The following is a 15,248-nucleotide window of genomic DNA, read 5'->3' as shown; positions in this document are numbered from 1 at the left end:
TCCAGGTTCGCATATGATCGATTTAGTTCTGGCGTACACATTGCAGATCTGCACCAGAAACTTTCTCTGGCCTTGTTGGAGATGACTATTTTTGCGATAGCAGCTGCTAGAAGAATGTTTATCTCTACGTTTTTAATAGGATTACCCTATTGGAAGTCATTGTTGATGGCATATAATGTAACACCATGTGCACCAAGACTACTAAAAATAACTTTAGTTGTGTTTACCAATTATTATTTCTTTACAAATGAACAGTCCAAATAAGGAAAGTGAGATTAGCACATAACAGCAGTTAAACTTAAAGTCTACAGCTTCCTGGAACGACAGACTCAGGAAACACGTGTTGCAGAGTGAGAGCCACAATTCATGAAAATTTTAAGGCCGGTAGCTAGTGACTTGCAGAAACACATCTGTAACAATAGTATTTTTGCAGACATGTCTAAGAGAGACTGGCTTATGTAGGCTGATTCCCTGTAGTGTTTCCTCTCAGTGAAATAGTGCCTGGTGTTGGACAGATTTCTCTGAACTGGCCCTGTGATTACAGCTGTCACTCTGAGAAGCTTTCAACAGGTGTTTTGAAATGGAGGCGCTGTGTCTGTTTTACCATGTGTAGGCCTAGATGCTGCAGCAATACCCTCAGAGAAATAAAATGGCCATATATTATATTAACATCCAGCTTTTTTGGAGAAAAACTCGTATGTGTATTCAAATGTGAGCTCATACTAAATGAACTGAGGAATGGGTTAACACTATTGTATCTTTCAGGCCTTTAAAAGCTTCAAACGTCAAGTTTGAAGTCAGCATTCATAGTTTATTTCTACATTTCTACATTTATTTAAAAAAACAAGAAGGCCAGCAGAAAGGGGCGTGTACAATCCATAGTGTGTGCGCATGTGTTGATCAGGAAGCGCTGGGTCTGATCACAGTGAGTTGCTTCGGAAGCATCTTGCGTTTCCTGAGGCGACCAAATGGCTACTTCTCAGTTTCAATACTTAGAAATCTTACACAACTGAACTCATATAGGTTATACGGTCGAAATAGATCAGCATAATTAAAATCAGACGCATACAGACCAGTGTTTGGCGAATAATACACGTTGTTCCTCCGTCGCGTAACGTTACGCGCAGCGCTTCAGCAACTGAGCTAGCGCTAATCACATCTGAATAGCGCCTCAGGTGAGTCTATTTTTACACATTTTAAGACTGAAACGATGTTTTATGTTAGTGTTTCTTATAGAAATGTTTTTTCATGTTATTTTTTATCATAGTGTCTGCTTTTGTGGGGTTTAAAGCGTTTCGAATGAGCTAAGGGGGCTAGTGTTAGCATAGTGGCTAACAGCATCAGTCTAATTGGATTTTTGATAACATTCTGTATTTTGGTAGCATAGTGCGACTTAATTTGTCATTTGTCGTTTTGCTTGTAAATACCGATAGAATTATTCAGTTAGATTTGTATATGTTATTATAAACACAATGAGGTTGTTAAACATTATTTCTGTTATTAAATATCCTTAGTTGTAACCTTAAAACAATCCTGAATGAGTATGTTTGTAGATGATTATATCAAATCGAAGTTACGGTTGAAATGTGACCGTGCTGTCCTGAACGCATTGTTTTTTTTTTTTCCACCATTAACATGAAGAAGTGAAAACGAAAGTATTTTTGAACATGTCATAAAATGGCTGTTTCTGAACACATCTGAAGGATAGCATTTTCCATAATGTCTTCATCTAGTGAGCTGCCTGTCTAGACAGCAAAACATTATCTAGTAAGCTGTTTGCTGCCTACCTAGACAGCATTTTTGGGTGTCTCAGAATTTCTGTACCTATTAAATTGGCTGTTGAACTTCCCATCTACTACTGATGGAGTCTTAAATGCTGTTTAGGTGGACAGCTCACTAGGTTTTGAGAAACATCAAATGAGTGTACTTTGTACTGATGATTTGATCAGTGCAAATGTCGTTTTCCATAGTATTTCCTGGATAGATTAGAAACTAGCTGCGCTGGTTGGGCTGGACTGTCTCTTACCCCAAAGGACTGGGTGAAAATTGCTTGGCAGTTGTTCCTGTTCCTAATTTGCCTGTCAAATGCGTAGACTTTATGTATACAAGTCTTTCATGCTGTATGGCACACCCTGATCTCTATCCCACACTGAATAATGCTGCATATCAATTAACTTAGGCATCTCGTGTTACTAGATAAAAGCAACACACTGGAAAAGCAGAGCTTTGAGGTTTTAACATTAACCAGCCAGTGTGAGCTATATATACTTGGTCAGAAATGAAAACAAGAGTCTATATATATTGCAAATGAAGTGGTATTGCAAATGACTTCTGCAAAATTTGCACAATATTATAAGGAAGTGTGTTTGTTTTGCATGTTTAAGAATCTGAAACTGTTTCGCCCTCTGCTTTCTGGCCCATCAAGTCAGTTTGGTTCTCATTTTTGTGGTTATCTGCTGCATACCCTCAGAGTTGTTTTCTGTTAATGTTTGATTTATCCGGTCCACACGGTCCACAGAAATTATCCATAGAGGGTCAAGGTAAAAGAAACAAAAAAAAACAACAATGTTGGTTTATGTAAATGTTTATCAGGTAGTAAAGTCAAGCACGTATGTTTGAAGACAAATAATGCGTTGGAGTTGCATCAGTTACCGTAAACGGGAATTAGTTCAGGTGACCATGATCAATATTGCTTTAGTTTACTGGAGTGGAGAAATATCAGTAATCATTGTCAGCTAGACCTATAAATAGTGGTTACTATGTTGGAAAAAAACATTTAAACAGTAGCTGATGCTCAAAACAGAGATGTAAATAAATTTGCAACCATTTAGATCTCAGAACAACTTAGGTTGCAGATTAATTCAGTGTCATGTTGTTTATTTCTGAATATAAAGAGCAATCATCATTTCCTAAAAGTAAATACTTGCATGACCTGTAGGATTTAATAAAAAAAAAATAATAAAAAAATGTAGTATGTGCAAGATACCCTGTATAAGCCAAGTAAGTAAGGGGGGAAAAAAAACCCTCTCTAGGTCAAAATGACTGTGACCAACATAAGAGTTCATAAATTCTGTTGATTGGAGACCTAATAAATATAATGGCATAAATGTCTTAAGTAGCATGGGTATATTTGTAACAATAGGCAAAAATTAGTGCTGTCAAACGATTAATCGCATCCAAAATAAAAATTGTTTAAATAATATATGTGTGTATATTAGGGCTGTGTATTGCCAAGAATCTGGCGATACGTATCACGATACAGGGGTTGCGATACGATATGTTGCTATGCATTGCAATATTGAAAACAAGGCGATATATTGGGATATTTCTTATTTTATGAATAGGACATAATTTTAGGAAAGCTGTAATTAAGAACGCACCATCATATGCAAACCATTCAATGTTATTGAATCACTTTTTGTGCAGTACGAGTAAAGGGGGAAAATAAAGTGCTTGCAAGATTCTTTAGTTATTAAATGTATAAAATGTAAGCTTTTATAAACAGACCATATATATTTTTTGACCCCCAGATCTGCTTAATATCAATAAAAAAATAAGTGCTTACAGGCTTCCTAAAGAAAACAAAAGAATTGTAAAACAATAAAATAAATACAGATATTGGACATTCTAAAAACCTTTTTGTTCTGAGAATTTTGCAAGTTTTGGATTTTGCAAGTGTTTCAGTTTGTAATTATGCTCTGCGTGGAATCGCCGAGACATTGTATGGTCGAAATGATCAATTTTTATTTATTTTTTTCTTTTATGCAACAATCATTACGATATTAAGTAAAGATCATGTTTCATGAAGACATTTTGTAAATTTCCTACCGTAAATATATCAAAACTTAATTTTTGATTAATAATATGCATTGCTAAGAACTTGAGTTGGACAGCTTTGAAGGTGATTTATTCAATATTTTGGATTTTTTTTCATCCTCAGATTCCAGATTTTAAAAAATGACTCTTATGACTGCTTTTGTGGTCCAGGCTCATAAATAACAACAATTAATAATAATTTAATTGTTGAAATGTAATTAGTTATTGCATCAAAAAACAGCAATTAAAATTTGGGTCTGCATATCAGTTGTTGGTCATTAAAGGGATTGTTCACCCAAAAATGAATATTTTGTTGTCATTTACTCATCCTCATGTTGTCTAACCTGCATGAATTTCTTTCTTCTGTTGAGCACAAAAGAAGATATTTTGACAAATGTTTGGTAACCAAACAGTTGCTGGTAGCCATTGACTTCCATAGTAATTTTTTACCATACTATGGAGGTCAAAATATCTTAGGAAAAAAGAAATTCATGCAGGTATATTCAATTCATGCAAAAATGAAATGAAATGAAAATGAATTGGGTGAACTATCCCATTAAGCATTAAAATGTTTAAATCACTATTTTGCATATGACAAACGGGTAAATGACAGGGTTTTAATATAATAAAGGTTTAATTAGTTATTTATTTTTAGGGGACTTTTCTCCACATTTCTGCATTGCTGCATGAGTATGTTCATGTGCCTTGTGTTCATGTAGGGCTGTACGATTATGACAAAAATCATAATTGTCGATTATTCCGTTGGAATTGTAATTGCGAATATTAATTTACGATTATCACAATTTACATTGAGTGATGTTTTGAAGCAACTGCATTTGTATATAGTTTCTTCTTTAAATATAAAAAATTAAAACAACAAGAAAAAAAACCTTTAAGATAACCTGTAGGAAAAATCTTAAGAATGCAGAATGTAAGTGTATATAAATATATATATATATATATATATATATATATATATATATATATATATATATAGTAATTGTGCATTTGAACAATTACATAATTGTGGCATGCGTAATTGTAATCAAAATTAATTGTGCAGCCCTGTGTTCATGTGTTTTCTCTTTTCAGATACTGTGAATATAAAGATGTCCAAGCCCCCGAATTCTGCTTCTCGGTCCAGGTCCAGGTCCAGGTCTAGATCACGGTCCTACACACGATCTCACTCAAGGAGTCGCTCCCGTTCGAGGTCCAGGAAGCGTCGCTACAGGTAGACAGATAGGACAGAATCCAGCCACTTTCTTTGCAACAAACTGTTAATTGGAATTTAAACATTTAAAAATATAATGGCCTGGTTTCTCAGACAGGGCTTAGACTAAGCCAGGATTAGGCCATAGTTCATTTAGGACATTTAAGTAATTTTTTTTTTTTTTTTTTTTTTTAAACATGCCTTACTGGTGTGCATCTTGAGACAAAATTTTAAGATCAGTCAGTGCAAGTTTCTTTCAGTTGTAACACCTCAGAATAAGATTTTAGTCTGGGACTAGGCTTAAGCCTTGTCTATGAAGTCAGGGGAAAATCTGGTTATTTTAAACTGCTATAATGTCATGGCTCCATTTAAAAACAGCTGCGTCTGAACACTTTATCTAACCCTTGACTCAGTCAATGAATATTCAAATAGCACTAAAATAAGATACCATAGTTTCCTGAAGGTTGCTCCTCCTCTACATTTTGCTTTTCTTTTCTAACAGCCCACCCTTTTTTTGTTTTTTACATGTCGTGTGCGCGTTAGGCTAAAAACGTTTTTCTTTGTCTGTCGTGACTACCTCTTTCCGCTGCATGTGGCTTAGCATGTTGGTAAACGTTGTTATTAATCTGTTTTCCAATGAAAAAGCACAAACGGTAAGCTATTTTCTTGTTAGCAAATGTTTGGTTTAGTCTGGTAAATTTGGACCACGGTGGCTGTATAGTTAAGCTCTAAACATGTCTAACTTTATGCATAGGTAGATTTAGGTAACAAGTTCAAGTTGCAGTTCCTTTTATAGGAAATTTCCATATATGTAATTTCAGAACATTGTGATGAAAGCGTACATTTAGGCGGCATAATCTTTCAGGCAGCGGTAAAGGGCTTGCAAGAGTAACATCCGTTGGTAAATTTACAGGAAGTGATATAAGACTTTTTGAAGTTAGAAATTGCTCATGCAGAAAACCATAAAGGAAATCATGCTGTTTGTGTGAATATTGATTCTGTAGCGCCATCAAGTGGTCATGATTCATAACTACATTCTTTCCCCCTCTGATCTTTGTGCTTTGAATTTCCATCTTTCTGGTCCTTAGCTCTAGATCAAGATCCCGTTCGCATAGCAGGGAGAGGAACTATCCTTCCAGAGATTTCCAGGGCAATCGTGGGTATAACCGTGGTTTTCGTGGCTACCGGAGACCCTTTCCGTACCGGGGCAGAGGGCGTGGCTTCTACCCACGAGGTAACTATCATAGAGGTGGCAGCAACTATGGTTACCGTTCCAACAACTGGCACGGCCATAGAGACCAACAGCAGCCGTATGACCACTCGTACAGCCCTAGGAGGGGGCGTTCGCGTTCCCACACACCACCACGGAAACGATCACCGAGCCGTAGCCGCTCACGCCATTCCGATAGGTCATCCTCTGTGCGTTCCAGGCGTTCCAGCTCTTCCTCTCGCTCGTCGTCCCCACATCGACGCAACTCTAGTGCGGGACGACCCCATTCTAAAGATCGCAAAGAAAGGGGTTCACCAGGGGAGAGCAAGGGAACCAGCAAGGAATCTTCCAAGCCTGCAGGAAGCACCCCGGAGGAACACAGTACCAAGTGGGAAGGCCTAACTGACTACGATACCAGCCCCAAACGCAATGCTGCATCTGCTGGTGGTCAGCCGGAGATCAAAGTGTCCATTTCCGGAGGTGCCGGCAACGGTGGTCCACTGTGGCGAAGCATCGGCCCTGCCAGTAAAAGTCCGCCGGCAAAGACGTCAACCTCAAGTGGCTTCGGGTTCTTCTCAAAGGAAGACGCGAAGACCGAAGACAAATCGGCCTCCATCTCGACCGCTTTCAAAAAGTATGTTTTTGCTTTCGATTTTGGATGTTTTCCCTCTCTTTCCTTTGTCCTCCAGGTGTTTTTAATCAATCATCATTCTCTCAAATGTGTTTAGTCCTTGTACAGCAACAAAGATCCTTGGAAGAATAGAGCTTATAATGGAAACCAATTTCAAACTCAAATGTCACAAATGGGCGTTTACCTGTGCTATGAGGTTGTTTGCAATCCCATAATTTAGGAGATAAAGTTTTAATGATGTAAGTATGGAATAAAAACCCATCCTGGTTAGTCGTGTCTGCATTGCTGAAAAGTTGAGCCATAAGTTTGCGCATGTCTTAACTATTGTTTGTTGTAAGTAACCTTTCTTATCTTGCTGGTTGTGCTGGTTTGAAAATGTAACCGTTTTGTAATACAATCTGCTCCTTGATGTATAAAAATCTAAGTAACTTGCAATCGTTCACCTCAGGTTTTTGGCAGAAAAGAAAAAGCCCTTATCAGACAGGGATAATGGCAGAGGTGAGACTTTAAGCTTGGGCGACGCTGACAGCGAGAAGAGCGGAAGTAAGTTGAGAACGCTTTTCGACGTCTCCGATTCTGGCTATGATGGCCCAAAGACTGACAAAGGACTTCCATTTTTAGATGCAGAAGAAGAGGAGTATCGCCAAGAAATGAAAGACAGGAAGACCGAAGAGGAATCCAAATACAAAGAAAAAACCGTCGTCACGATGCGCGACTTAACCGATGAGCGTTTCGGGAAATGGGATGAAGATGTTGAGGAGGGACTGGACGAGGAGCTTTATCGCAGTCGGAAGCATGCGTCTAGAAAAGAAGAGAAGGCCTCCAAGAAGAAGGAAAAGAAAAAGAGCAGGATCAGTCCATCCTCTCCGTCTCCATCCAGAGTATCAGAGAATAGAGGCAGGCCACTGTTTCCAGCTGGAAGAGAAGCCTCGCCTCTAGCTAAATCCTCAGCGAAGAAAGACCCGCAGTTTAATTTCAGTATAAAAGCATTCACTGAAGATGGAGAAAGGTATGTATTTGAAATCACATTTACTGTTGTTTATTTTTGTATGACATTCAGGTGCATATTTATGACTCTCTCTGCTTTTCTTCAGCTCAACAGGTGCTTTAGCTAAAGAAAGACGTTTGTCACGGGATCTTGTGCACCCTGGTAAAAAAGATCATGAGGAGTTTCGTTCGATCTTCCAGCATATTCAGTCTGCTCAGCTTCGCAGAAGCCCCTCAGAGCTATTTGCTCAACATATAGTCACCATAGTACATCATATTAAAGGTAATTCCAGACTAAGCTGGTGGTTGTGAAATCCTACATTTTAATTCTGCACTTTGTGCTTTGAGGTGCCTCAGGGTGCAAACCTAGGTCCCCTTTTTTGTGACGTTCGAAGAATTTGGCTTCTTATTTGAAAATGTTTAAATAGTGGCATGCAAAACATGACTTTTTTTTTTAATTTACCTTCTGAATGTAGCTCAGCATTTCCAATCATCCGGGTTGACTCTGAATGAGCGATTTGGAATATACCAAAGAAAAGCTGCAGAGATCGAAATGATGAAGCCGAGGAAGAGTCCTGAGATCCACAGGTAGGTGTATTTGTATTCGGGTCTGCTTTACATTTACAGTGCCTTGCGAAAGTATTCATACCCCCCTTTTTTTTTCTCTTCCATGTTATGTTGTAGCCTTGTGTTAAACTGCTTTAAATTACTTTTTCTTCCACGTTAAGCACAAAACAGGTTTGCAACAACTTTGTAATTTTTTTTTAGAAAAAGAAAAACACTGAAATGATTCCATTGCATAAGTATTCATACCCTGGGGCAGTTGAAATTTAGCTCAGGAGCATTCATATCGCTTGTAGATGTTACTACACTTTAAGTGGTTTGAATGGGTTTGAATTTGGATAGGCACACACATCTTAATCAGAGCAAAAACCAAGCCCTGAGGTCAAAAGAATTGCATGTAGATCTTAGTGTCAGGACTGCATCAAGCCACACATCTGGGGAAGAGTTTAGAAAACATTCTGCTGAACTGAATGTTCACAGAAGCATGTAGCCTCCATTATCTATAATGGAAGATGTTTAGAACAAAACCTCAATTCCAATACCAAAAAGACTTGTGGCTGTAAAGGTGCTTCAAATAAGTACTGTGTTAAGGGTATGAATACTTATGCAATGTACTTATTTCCATGTTTTAATTTTAATAAATTTGTCACAAATCTGTTTTTTACTTTGTCATTATGGTGTGTGGAATGTAGATTTATGTGGGGAAAAGTTATTTAAAGCAGTTTAACATAAGGCTGCAACATAAAATGTGGAAAAAAAAAATGAAGGGGTATGAATACTTTCGCAAGGCACTGTATGTGTCTCTGAACACTTTGTGAATTATTATGGTTAAATGTCTTGTTCCTCTCTTAATTTTTTTTTTTTTTTTTTTTTGCATGTTCTTCCACAGGCGAATTGATGTGTCTCCCAGTGCTTTTAAGAAGCACTCTCACCTGTTTGAGGATTTCGAAGAGAGCGGCTACAAGGTGACACAGCGTTTTCAAATCTGAAATTCCTGCCCAAATGTGTACCAGCTGAAACAGCAGAAATGTGCTATGAGGTGTATAATGCTAATGCACAAGAACCCCAATCTGAGTCTTGTATTATTGAGCGTTACGCTCTCACCCTCCAGCATTTGTCGTATGATTAATCATGGGTACATACTTGCCCAAACAAAATGGCTAATGAAAAGGAAGTGACAATTGATCCTGTGTCCAAGCCTTTCACTGGACCGCTAACCAATGCAATAGTAAGTATATCTCCTCAAAAATGTGTTTATAAAACAAAAAAGTGAGGCTCAGTATTAATCAACATTGGGAAAGCATGGAGCATGCTGCTTTCCCATGAGAACTGTGCATTTTTTGGTTTTGTTTTGGTTAGTTTTTTTGTTTTGTCATGAAGTCTCGCGTGTTAATGGACGTCTGTCACATTTTCAGTGGGTGTCCAATATATCGTGTTCTGTCACATTACATTTTAAATTAGCAAACATTTTGTTGGTTTCATTAAGACTTTACAGTCATAGAGGGTGACTGAAAAAATGAGGACTGAATTTTGGTTATTCCTGAAGATGGCCAATAGATGGAGCTTTTCAGCTGGATTTTGACTTTAATTGCCATGAGTATTTCAGTGTGAGGCAAATATTCTCAGCCTCTTCTTGTGCCTAGGTTCACCCTGAATGAATCATATATGCATATTTAACTAATGTTAAAGAGTTAGTTCACACAAAAATGAAATCTGTACTTATTTATCAGAATCTCCCGCTGCTTTTATGCAATGAAAGTAAATGAGGATGAATGCTGACAAGCTGCAGAAATCGAATTAAGTAAAAAATTACTTGGGCTTGTAACAACCACCGGGAGAGTAAATGAGGAGTTAAATTTCATTTTTGAATGAACTGTCCTTTCAAACTTTAAATTTAGTTGTAATCACATGGTATGTCAAGACGAAATTGAAGAATTCTCACCTTTAGTTGTTTACATTAATGATTCAAGAAAATGTGTTAATTATTTTGGATATTATTGTGTCTCTACAGGAACATGGTAAAAGGCATGAGGGTGATTCATTGGACCTTCGCTTGGCTATTGAGCGCCGTAAAAAGGACCCTAAACGAGAGGGGGGAAAGAGTTCAGCTGGCTCGCGCACGCCCAGCCACGAACTCTCCCCTGACAGATCCTCCAAACACAAGAAATCAAAGTATGTTCAACTCTTTGATTCTTTATAATGAATAATATTTGATTAGTACTCTATTTTTAAGCCTGGGTCATGTTGTCTTAGTCTTGTGCTGACTGTAATTGATGATTGAATGCTGATTTAATGTAACAGTTTTTATTTACAGTGGAACACTTTATTTAGTTGTTAGTGTTTGGGAGGAAGCACTGTATTATTGCTTAAAAATTGTATAATTCAAATTTCTGTAATTCTATGTTTCGAACATTCTAATTCTAAATCAGCTAAATGTACAGATGTGAGTCGATTAAAATTTTGTATATAATTTCAGTCTTATGTATGCTATTTGTTTTTATTTATTTCATTATTTTTTTTTTAATTAATTATTTTTTTTTTTTCATAATATGAACCTCACTATTCAAAATCAGATGGACGACAAATTGTAATTTTTAATGGTCTTACATTGTGTGTTTGTTCTCATACAGCTCCCACAGAAGGCAAAATGGCTCTGATGTAGAATTTAATTTACACAAAAGCACAGCCTAACACCTTAACCTAACTTTTTTTCTTAATCTAACTATTTCCTTGGGGAAATACATATTTAGTTATATATCCTCAATCACAAATAGCTAGATAACATTAAAGGAACAGCTCACCCAAAAATGAAAATTACCCCATGATTTACTCACCCTCTAGCTATCCTGGGTGTGTATGACTTTCTTCTTTCAGATGAATACAATCAGAGTTATATTAGAAAATATCCTGGCTCTTCCAAGCTTTATAATGGCAGTGAATGGGTATTGAGATTCCAAAGCCCAAAAAAAGGGCATGCATCCATCATAAATAGTGCTCCAAAGGCTCTGGGTTAACCCCAAAGGCTCCTATTAACCCCTGGAGCTGTACAAAGTACTTTTTATAATGGATGAACATAGTTTTTTGGATTTTAAATCTCAACACCCATTCACTGCCAGTTTAGAAGAACCAGGCCATTTTCTAATATAACTCTGATTGGATTCATCTGAAAGAAGAAAGTCATATACACCTAGAATGGCTTGAGGGTGAGTAAATCATAGGATTATTTTTATTTTTGGAACTGAACTGTCCCTTTAAGTTCTACCCTTTCACTTCATTTCATTTCAAATAATGGATTAAGCACAGACTTATTATTTTCCATCGGATGATTTTTAACTCTTTCCTCCTTTATTCTAAAGGAAAAGCAAAAAGAAGCGAGAGCGCTCTCCTTCCTCGTCCTCATCGTCGTCCTCCTCTCCCTCCCCTCGCTCGTACAGATTGTACCATCCGGAGGAGCACATGGAGGGAGGAGGGGGTTTTAACAAGGCCCGTCTGGGGTCAAGGGAGTACCCAGGGCCCATGGATCGCGGCCCCCCGGGACTATGAGGGCCACATGGACAGGGGTTATGAGAGAGGCAGAGGAGGATACGACCGAGGAGGATATGACAGAGGTCATGGTTATGATCGGGGATTTGTAAGTTTCCTACAGTTCTCTATGACGCTGACATGACTTAATGATCGTTGATGAGTTACAGACGAAATTTGTTTCTTTATGTACACTACCAGTCAAAAGTTTTTGGACAGTAAGATTTTTAATGTCTTTTTTTTTGTTGTTGTTGTTGTTTCTGTCTCTTCTGCTCACCAAGCCTGCATTTATTTGATCCAAAATATAGCAAAAGCAGTAATGATGTGAAATATTTTTACTATTTAAAATAACTGCTTTCTATCTGAATATATTTTAAAATGTAATTCATTCCTGTGATCAAAGGTAAATTTTCACCATCATTACTCCAGTCTTCAGTGGCACATGATCCTTCAGCAATCATGCTAATATGCTGATTTGCTGTTCAAGAAATATGTTTTTTTTTTCTTTGTATTATTAGCAATATTTAAAACAGTTGAGTACATCAGCATTTATCTTGAAATAAAAAGCTTTTGTAACATAATACACTATACCATTCAAAAGCTTTGAGTCAGTAGAATATTAGAATGATTTTTGAAGGATCATTCAGCTTTGAAATCACAGTCTTGTTTTAAAATGTATTTAAAATAGAAAACAGTTATTTTAAAAAGTAAAAAAGTTTGAAAGTAAAAAGTTTAGAGGTTCTGTTGGTGTGTGACAGTTGTTTTTATCAACTGAAATGGAGTAACTTTCAGAGTAACTCTGAAGATGAAGTTGGTTTATTCAATCCACATTATACAGTAAATTATATTTTTATGACTGCTTTCCACGTTAGTGTTTTTTATATTTGTTTCTCAAGTTTTTTTCCCATATATTTCGATGTTCTCCTCGATTCTTAGTTGATTTGCTATTCTCTTGTATTTGCAGCCGAGAATGAGAGGAAGAGGATGGAACCGGGGAAATTACCCAGGCAACAACCCCAATAACAACCCCCCCAATATGGGCGGCCCTCCACGGCCCCAGGACGAAGATTGGGACCCCGAATACACCCCCAAGAGTCGGAAATACTTCCAGGTGTGCTAACATTAATCTCAGATACACGCGCCCCCGTAAACATCACGTTAAAACCAAAAACTGGTGGTGGGTTGCTTGGCATATAGCTCAGACAGTCTCATCCTGTATAAGAGAGCAATTTTGGGACAGTGTAAGCTGCATGGTGGCCAGTAGGAGAGTTTGAATTTACTTCTCTCTCATCCAACTGCAGCATGACGACCGGGACAAGGAAGGGGAGATGAAGTGGGTGGACACTCGGGGGCGCGGCAGAGGAAATTACCCACGCGGCAGGGCCACCTTCATGATTCGCAAGAGCGGCGGCAGCCCCAAGTGGACCCACGACATGTTCCAGGGCAACGCTGAAGAGGGAGACATGGGAGAAGGAGGCGGAGAACACAAAGACGACGACAAGTCTGGGGACAATGCTGCTTCCAAGCCATAGACTGATTCGTGTCCATTTGTGTGCTCTTCTCTTTGAGAGTCTTTGTGAGAAATACATCCCTGTGTGTTCACATGTTGGACTGTAAAGACCCAAAAGAGCCATGTCATTTATAGCAACAAACCATCTGCTATTATTCTTCAGTTTTGTTTTTTTTTCGTTTGTTTTCCGGGGTTGTGGGGAGTGATTGATAATATAAATTCAGCCATTCGGTGGCTGAAATTAATTGATTTTCATTTAAAAAGTGCAATAAATCTATGCACTTGTGCCTTAGATGTAACTGTAGTTTTATGATTCCTTTTTTACGTTTTTTAAATTTTGATTTCCCCAGTAGATTTGCCCTTTTTGTTTGGAATTGCATGTAAACTCATTCATACATGCTGCAATCTTTTGTATTTTTTCTCTTGTGCTGTATGGTTCAGTCTGATTGGAGCATATCCCTTGTGGACCAATACACTGTGTACTGGGCCGATTTTCTCCAGAAAATTCTGTTTTAAAAATGTACAGATTAATTCTAACCAATTGGTTCTCAGCGATATTTAACATCCAATTTAGCAGATTTTCTTCCCTTAAATTATGCCACTAATGACTTAATGTCCACTTACTTTGTGAAGTGTAATTAAAACGTTTTTTTCTATTTTGAGCAACAACAAAAGTCATATGTTTTAGATCATTATTCATCAGATTTTAAAGTGTAGATAATAATAGAACATGCAAGACAAAGCTTGTAATGATGCATTTATTGCATTATTGTGTTAAACTATTAAACAAATTGTAAAATAGTTCATGCTGCATGTTTAGATCACGTGGATTTTCTTCCATTGATCTGTGTACGCTGCACTGTAAGGATATAACTGGGGGACTCAGCTGCTTTCTTTTCAGTGTAGAAATCCTGCTTTGTGATGACATTAACTGTAATGCTGTGACTCAACGTTCTGTTAACATTTACAATCTGTTAACTCTGTGCTTTCAGTCTCCATGGTGAATTCGAAATAAAACCCGTCCTCTGTTTGGTACATGTCATCTTGTTATTGTTTCGATTTGCATTGGCCTTGTAAGACACATCGGTGGGAACAGCTGCTCTCAACAGCTGGAGGCTTTTAGTGATTTTATGAAGAGGTCGTACTGTAATGTAATGTGAGCCGTTTCATGGTTTAAAGTCACAATTTGTTTCATTTTTTGCTCAACTTTTTTGAACTGTTTTTGTTTGTACACATTTTAGGTTAAGCTGAAACACACCACCCTGTATGTATGTTAGATTAGTGGGTTCAGGTGTGTGTGATTAAGATTAAAGCTAAACTCTGCATGAAAGAAGGATTGGACAACAGACAAAAAGCAGTGAGTAAAGTGCATTTAAGACTAATAAAGCCTAATATTTCACCCAGCTGACCATAAATGATACGAACAAACATGAACGTTGATTCCTGTCCTGGAAATCCTGGTTCAGTTTGGTCAACGACAAATGCCTTTTGATCCTCAGACAGTTTTTTTTTTTTTTTTTTTTTTTTTTTCATTCTTCTACTTGATTTGTTATAAGTTTTGGCAGTCTATAGTACTCCAAATGTTTTTCTCAGTCTGAATGGTGAGTATACAGCCCAAAGCATGACAATAACTGACCATTTTCAGCAGCAATAATCAGCAAAATATGCAAGTTTCGTTCAGTTTAGTGGCGTTGTTTATGTTCAGTGCTGCCAATGGCAGATTGATGTTGCGTCGTGAAAACAATCTATATAGTTATGATGAAGTATTTAGAGTGTTTTCACGACATTCATTAATTTA

At 37.5% G+C, this 15,248-nt stretch overlaps 1 protein-coding gene across 1 annotated transcript; it reads left to right on the top strand.

Moving 5' to 3' along the window:
- Nucleotides 1-894: 894 nt before the first annotated feature.
- thrap3b (thyroid hormone receptor associated protein 3b) lies at nt 895-14,485 on the top strand. The gene is given in 12 exon segments (XM_051136518.1): nt 895-1,175; nt 4,909-5,047; nt 6,115-6,870; nt 7,316-7,876; nt 7,962-8,137; nt 8,331-8,442; nt 9,308-9,383; nt 10,430-10,590; nt 11,775-11,946; nt 11,948-12,049; nt 12,905-13,051; nt 13,242-14,485. Coding segments are annotated over 11 exon segments (2,616 nt in total). The 5' UTR covers nt 895-1,175; nt 4,909-4,925; the 3' UTR covers nt 13,473-14,485.
- Nucleotides 14,486-15,248: the final 763 nt, after the last annotated feature.

This window comes from Labeo rohita, chromosome 19 (assembly GCF_022985175.1).
Source record: "Labeo rohita strain BAU-BD-2019 chromosome 19, IGBB_LRoh.1.0, whole genome shotgun sequence".
NCBI classification, from domain to species: domain Eukaryota; kingdom Metazoa; phylum Chordata; class Actinopteri; order Cypriniformes; family Cyprinidae; genus Labeo; species Labeo rohita.
The sequence above is the reverse complement of the archived record's forward strand: the minus strand, read 5'-3'. Positions and strand labels throughout refer to the sequence as shown.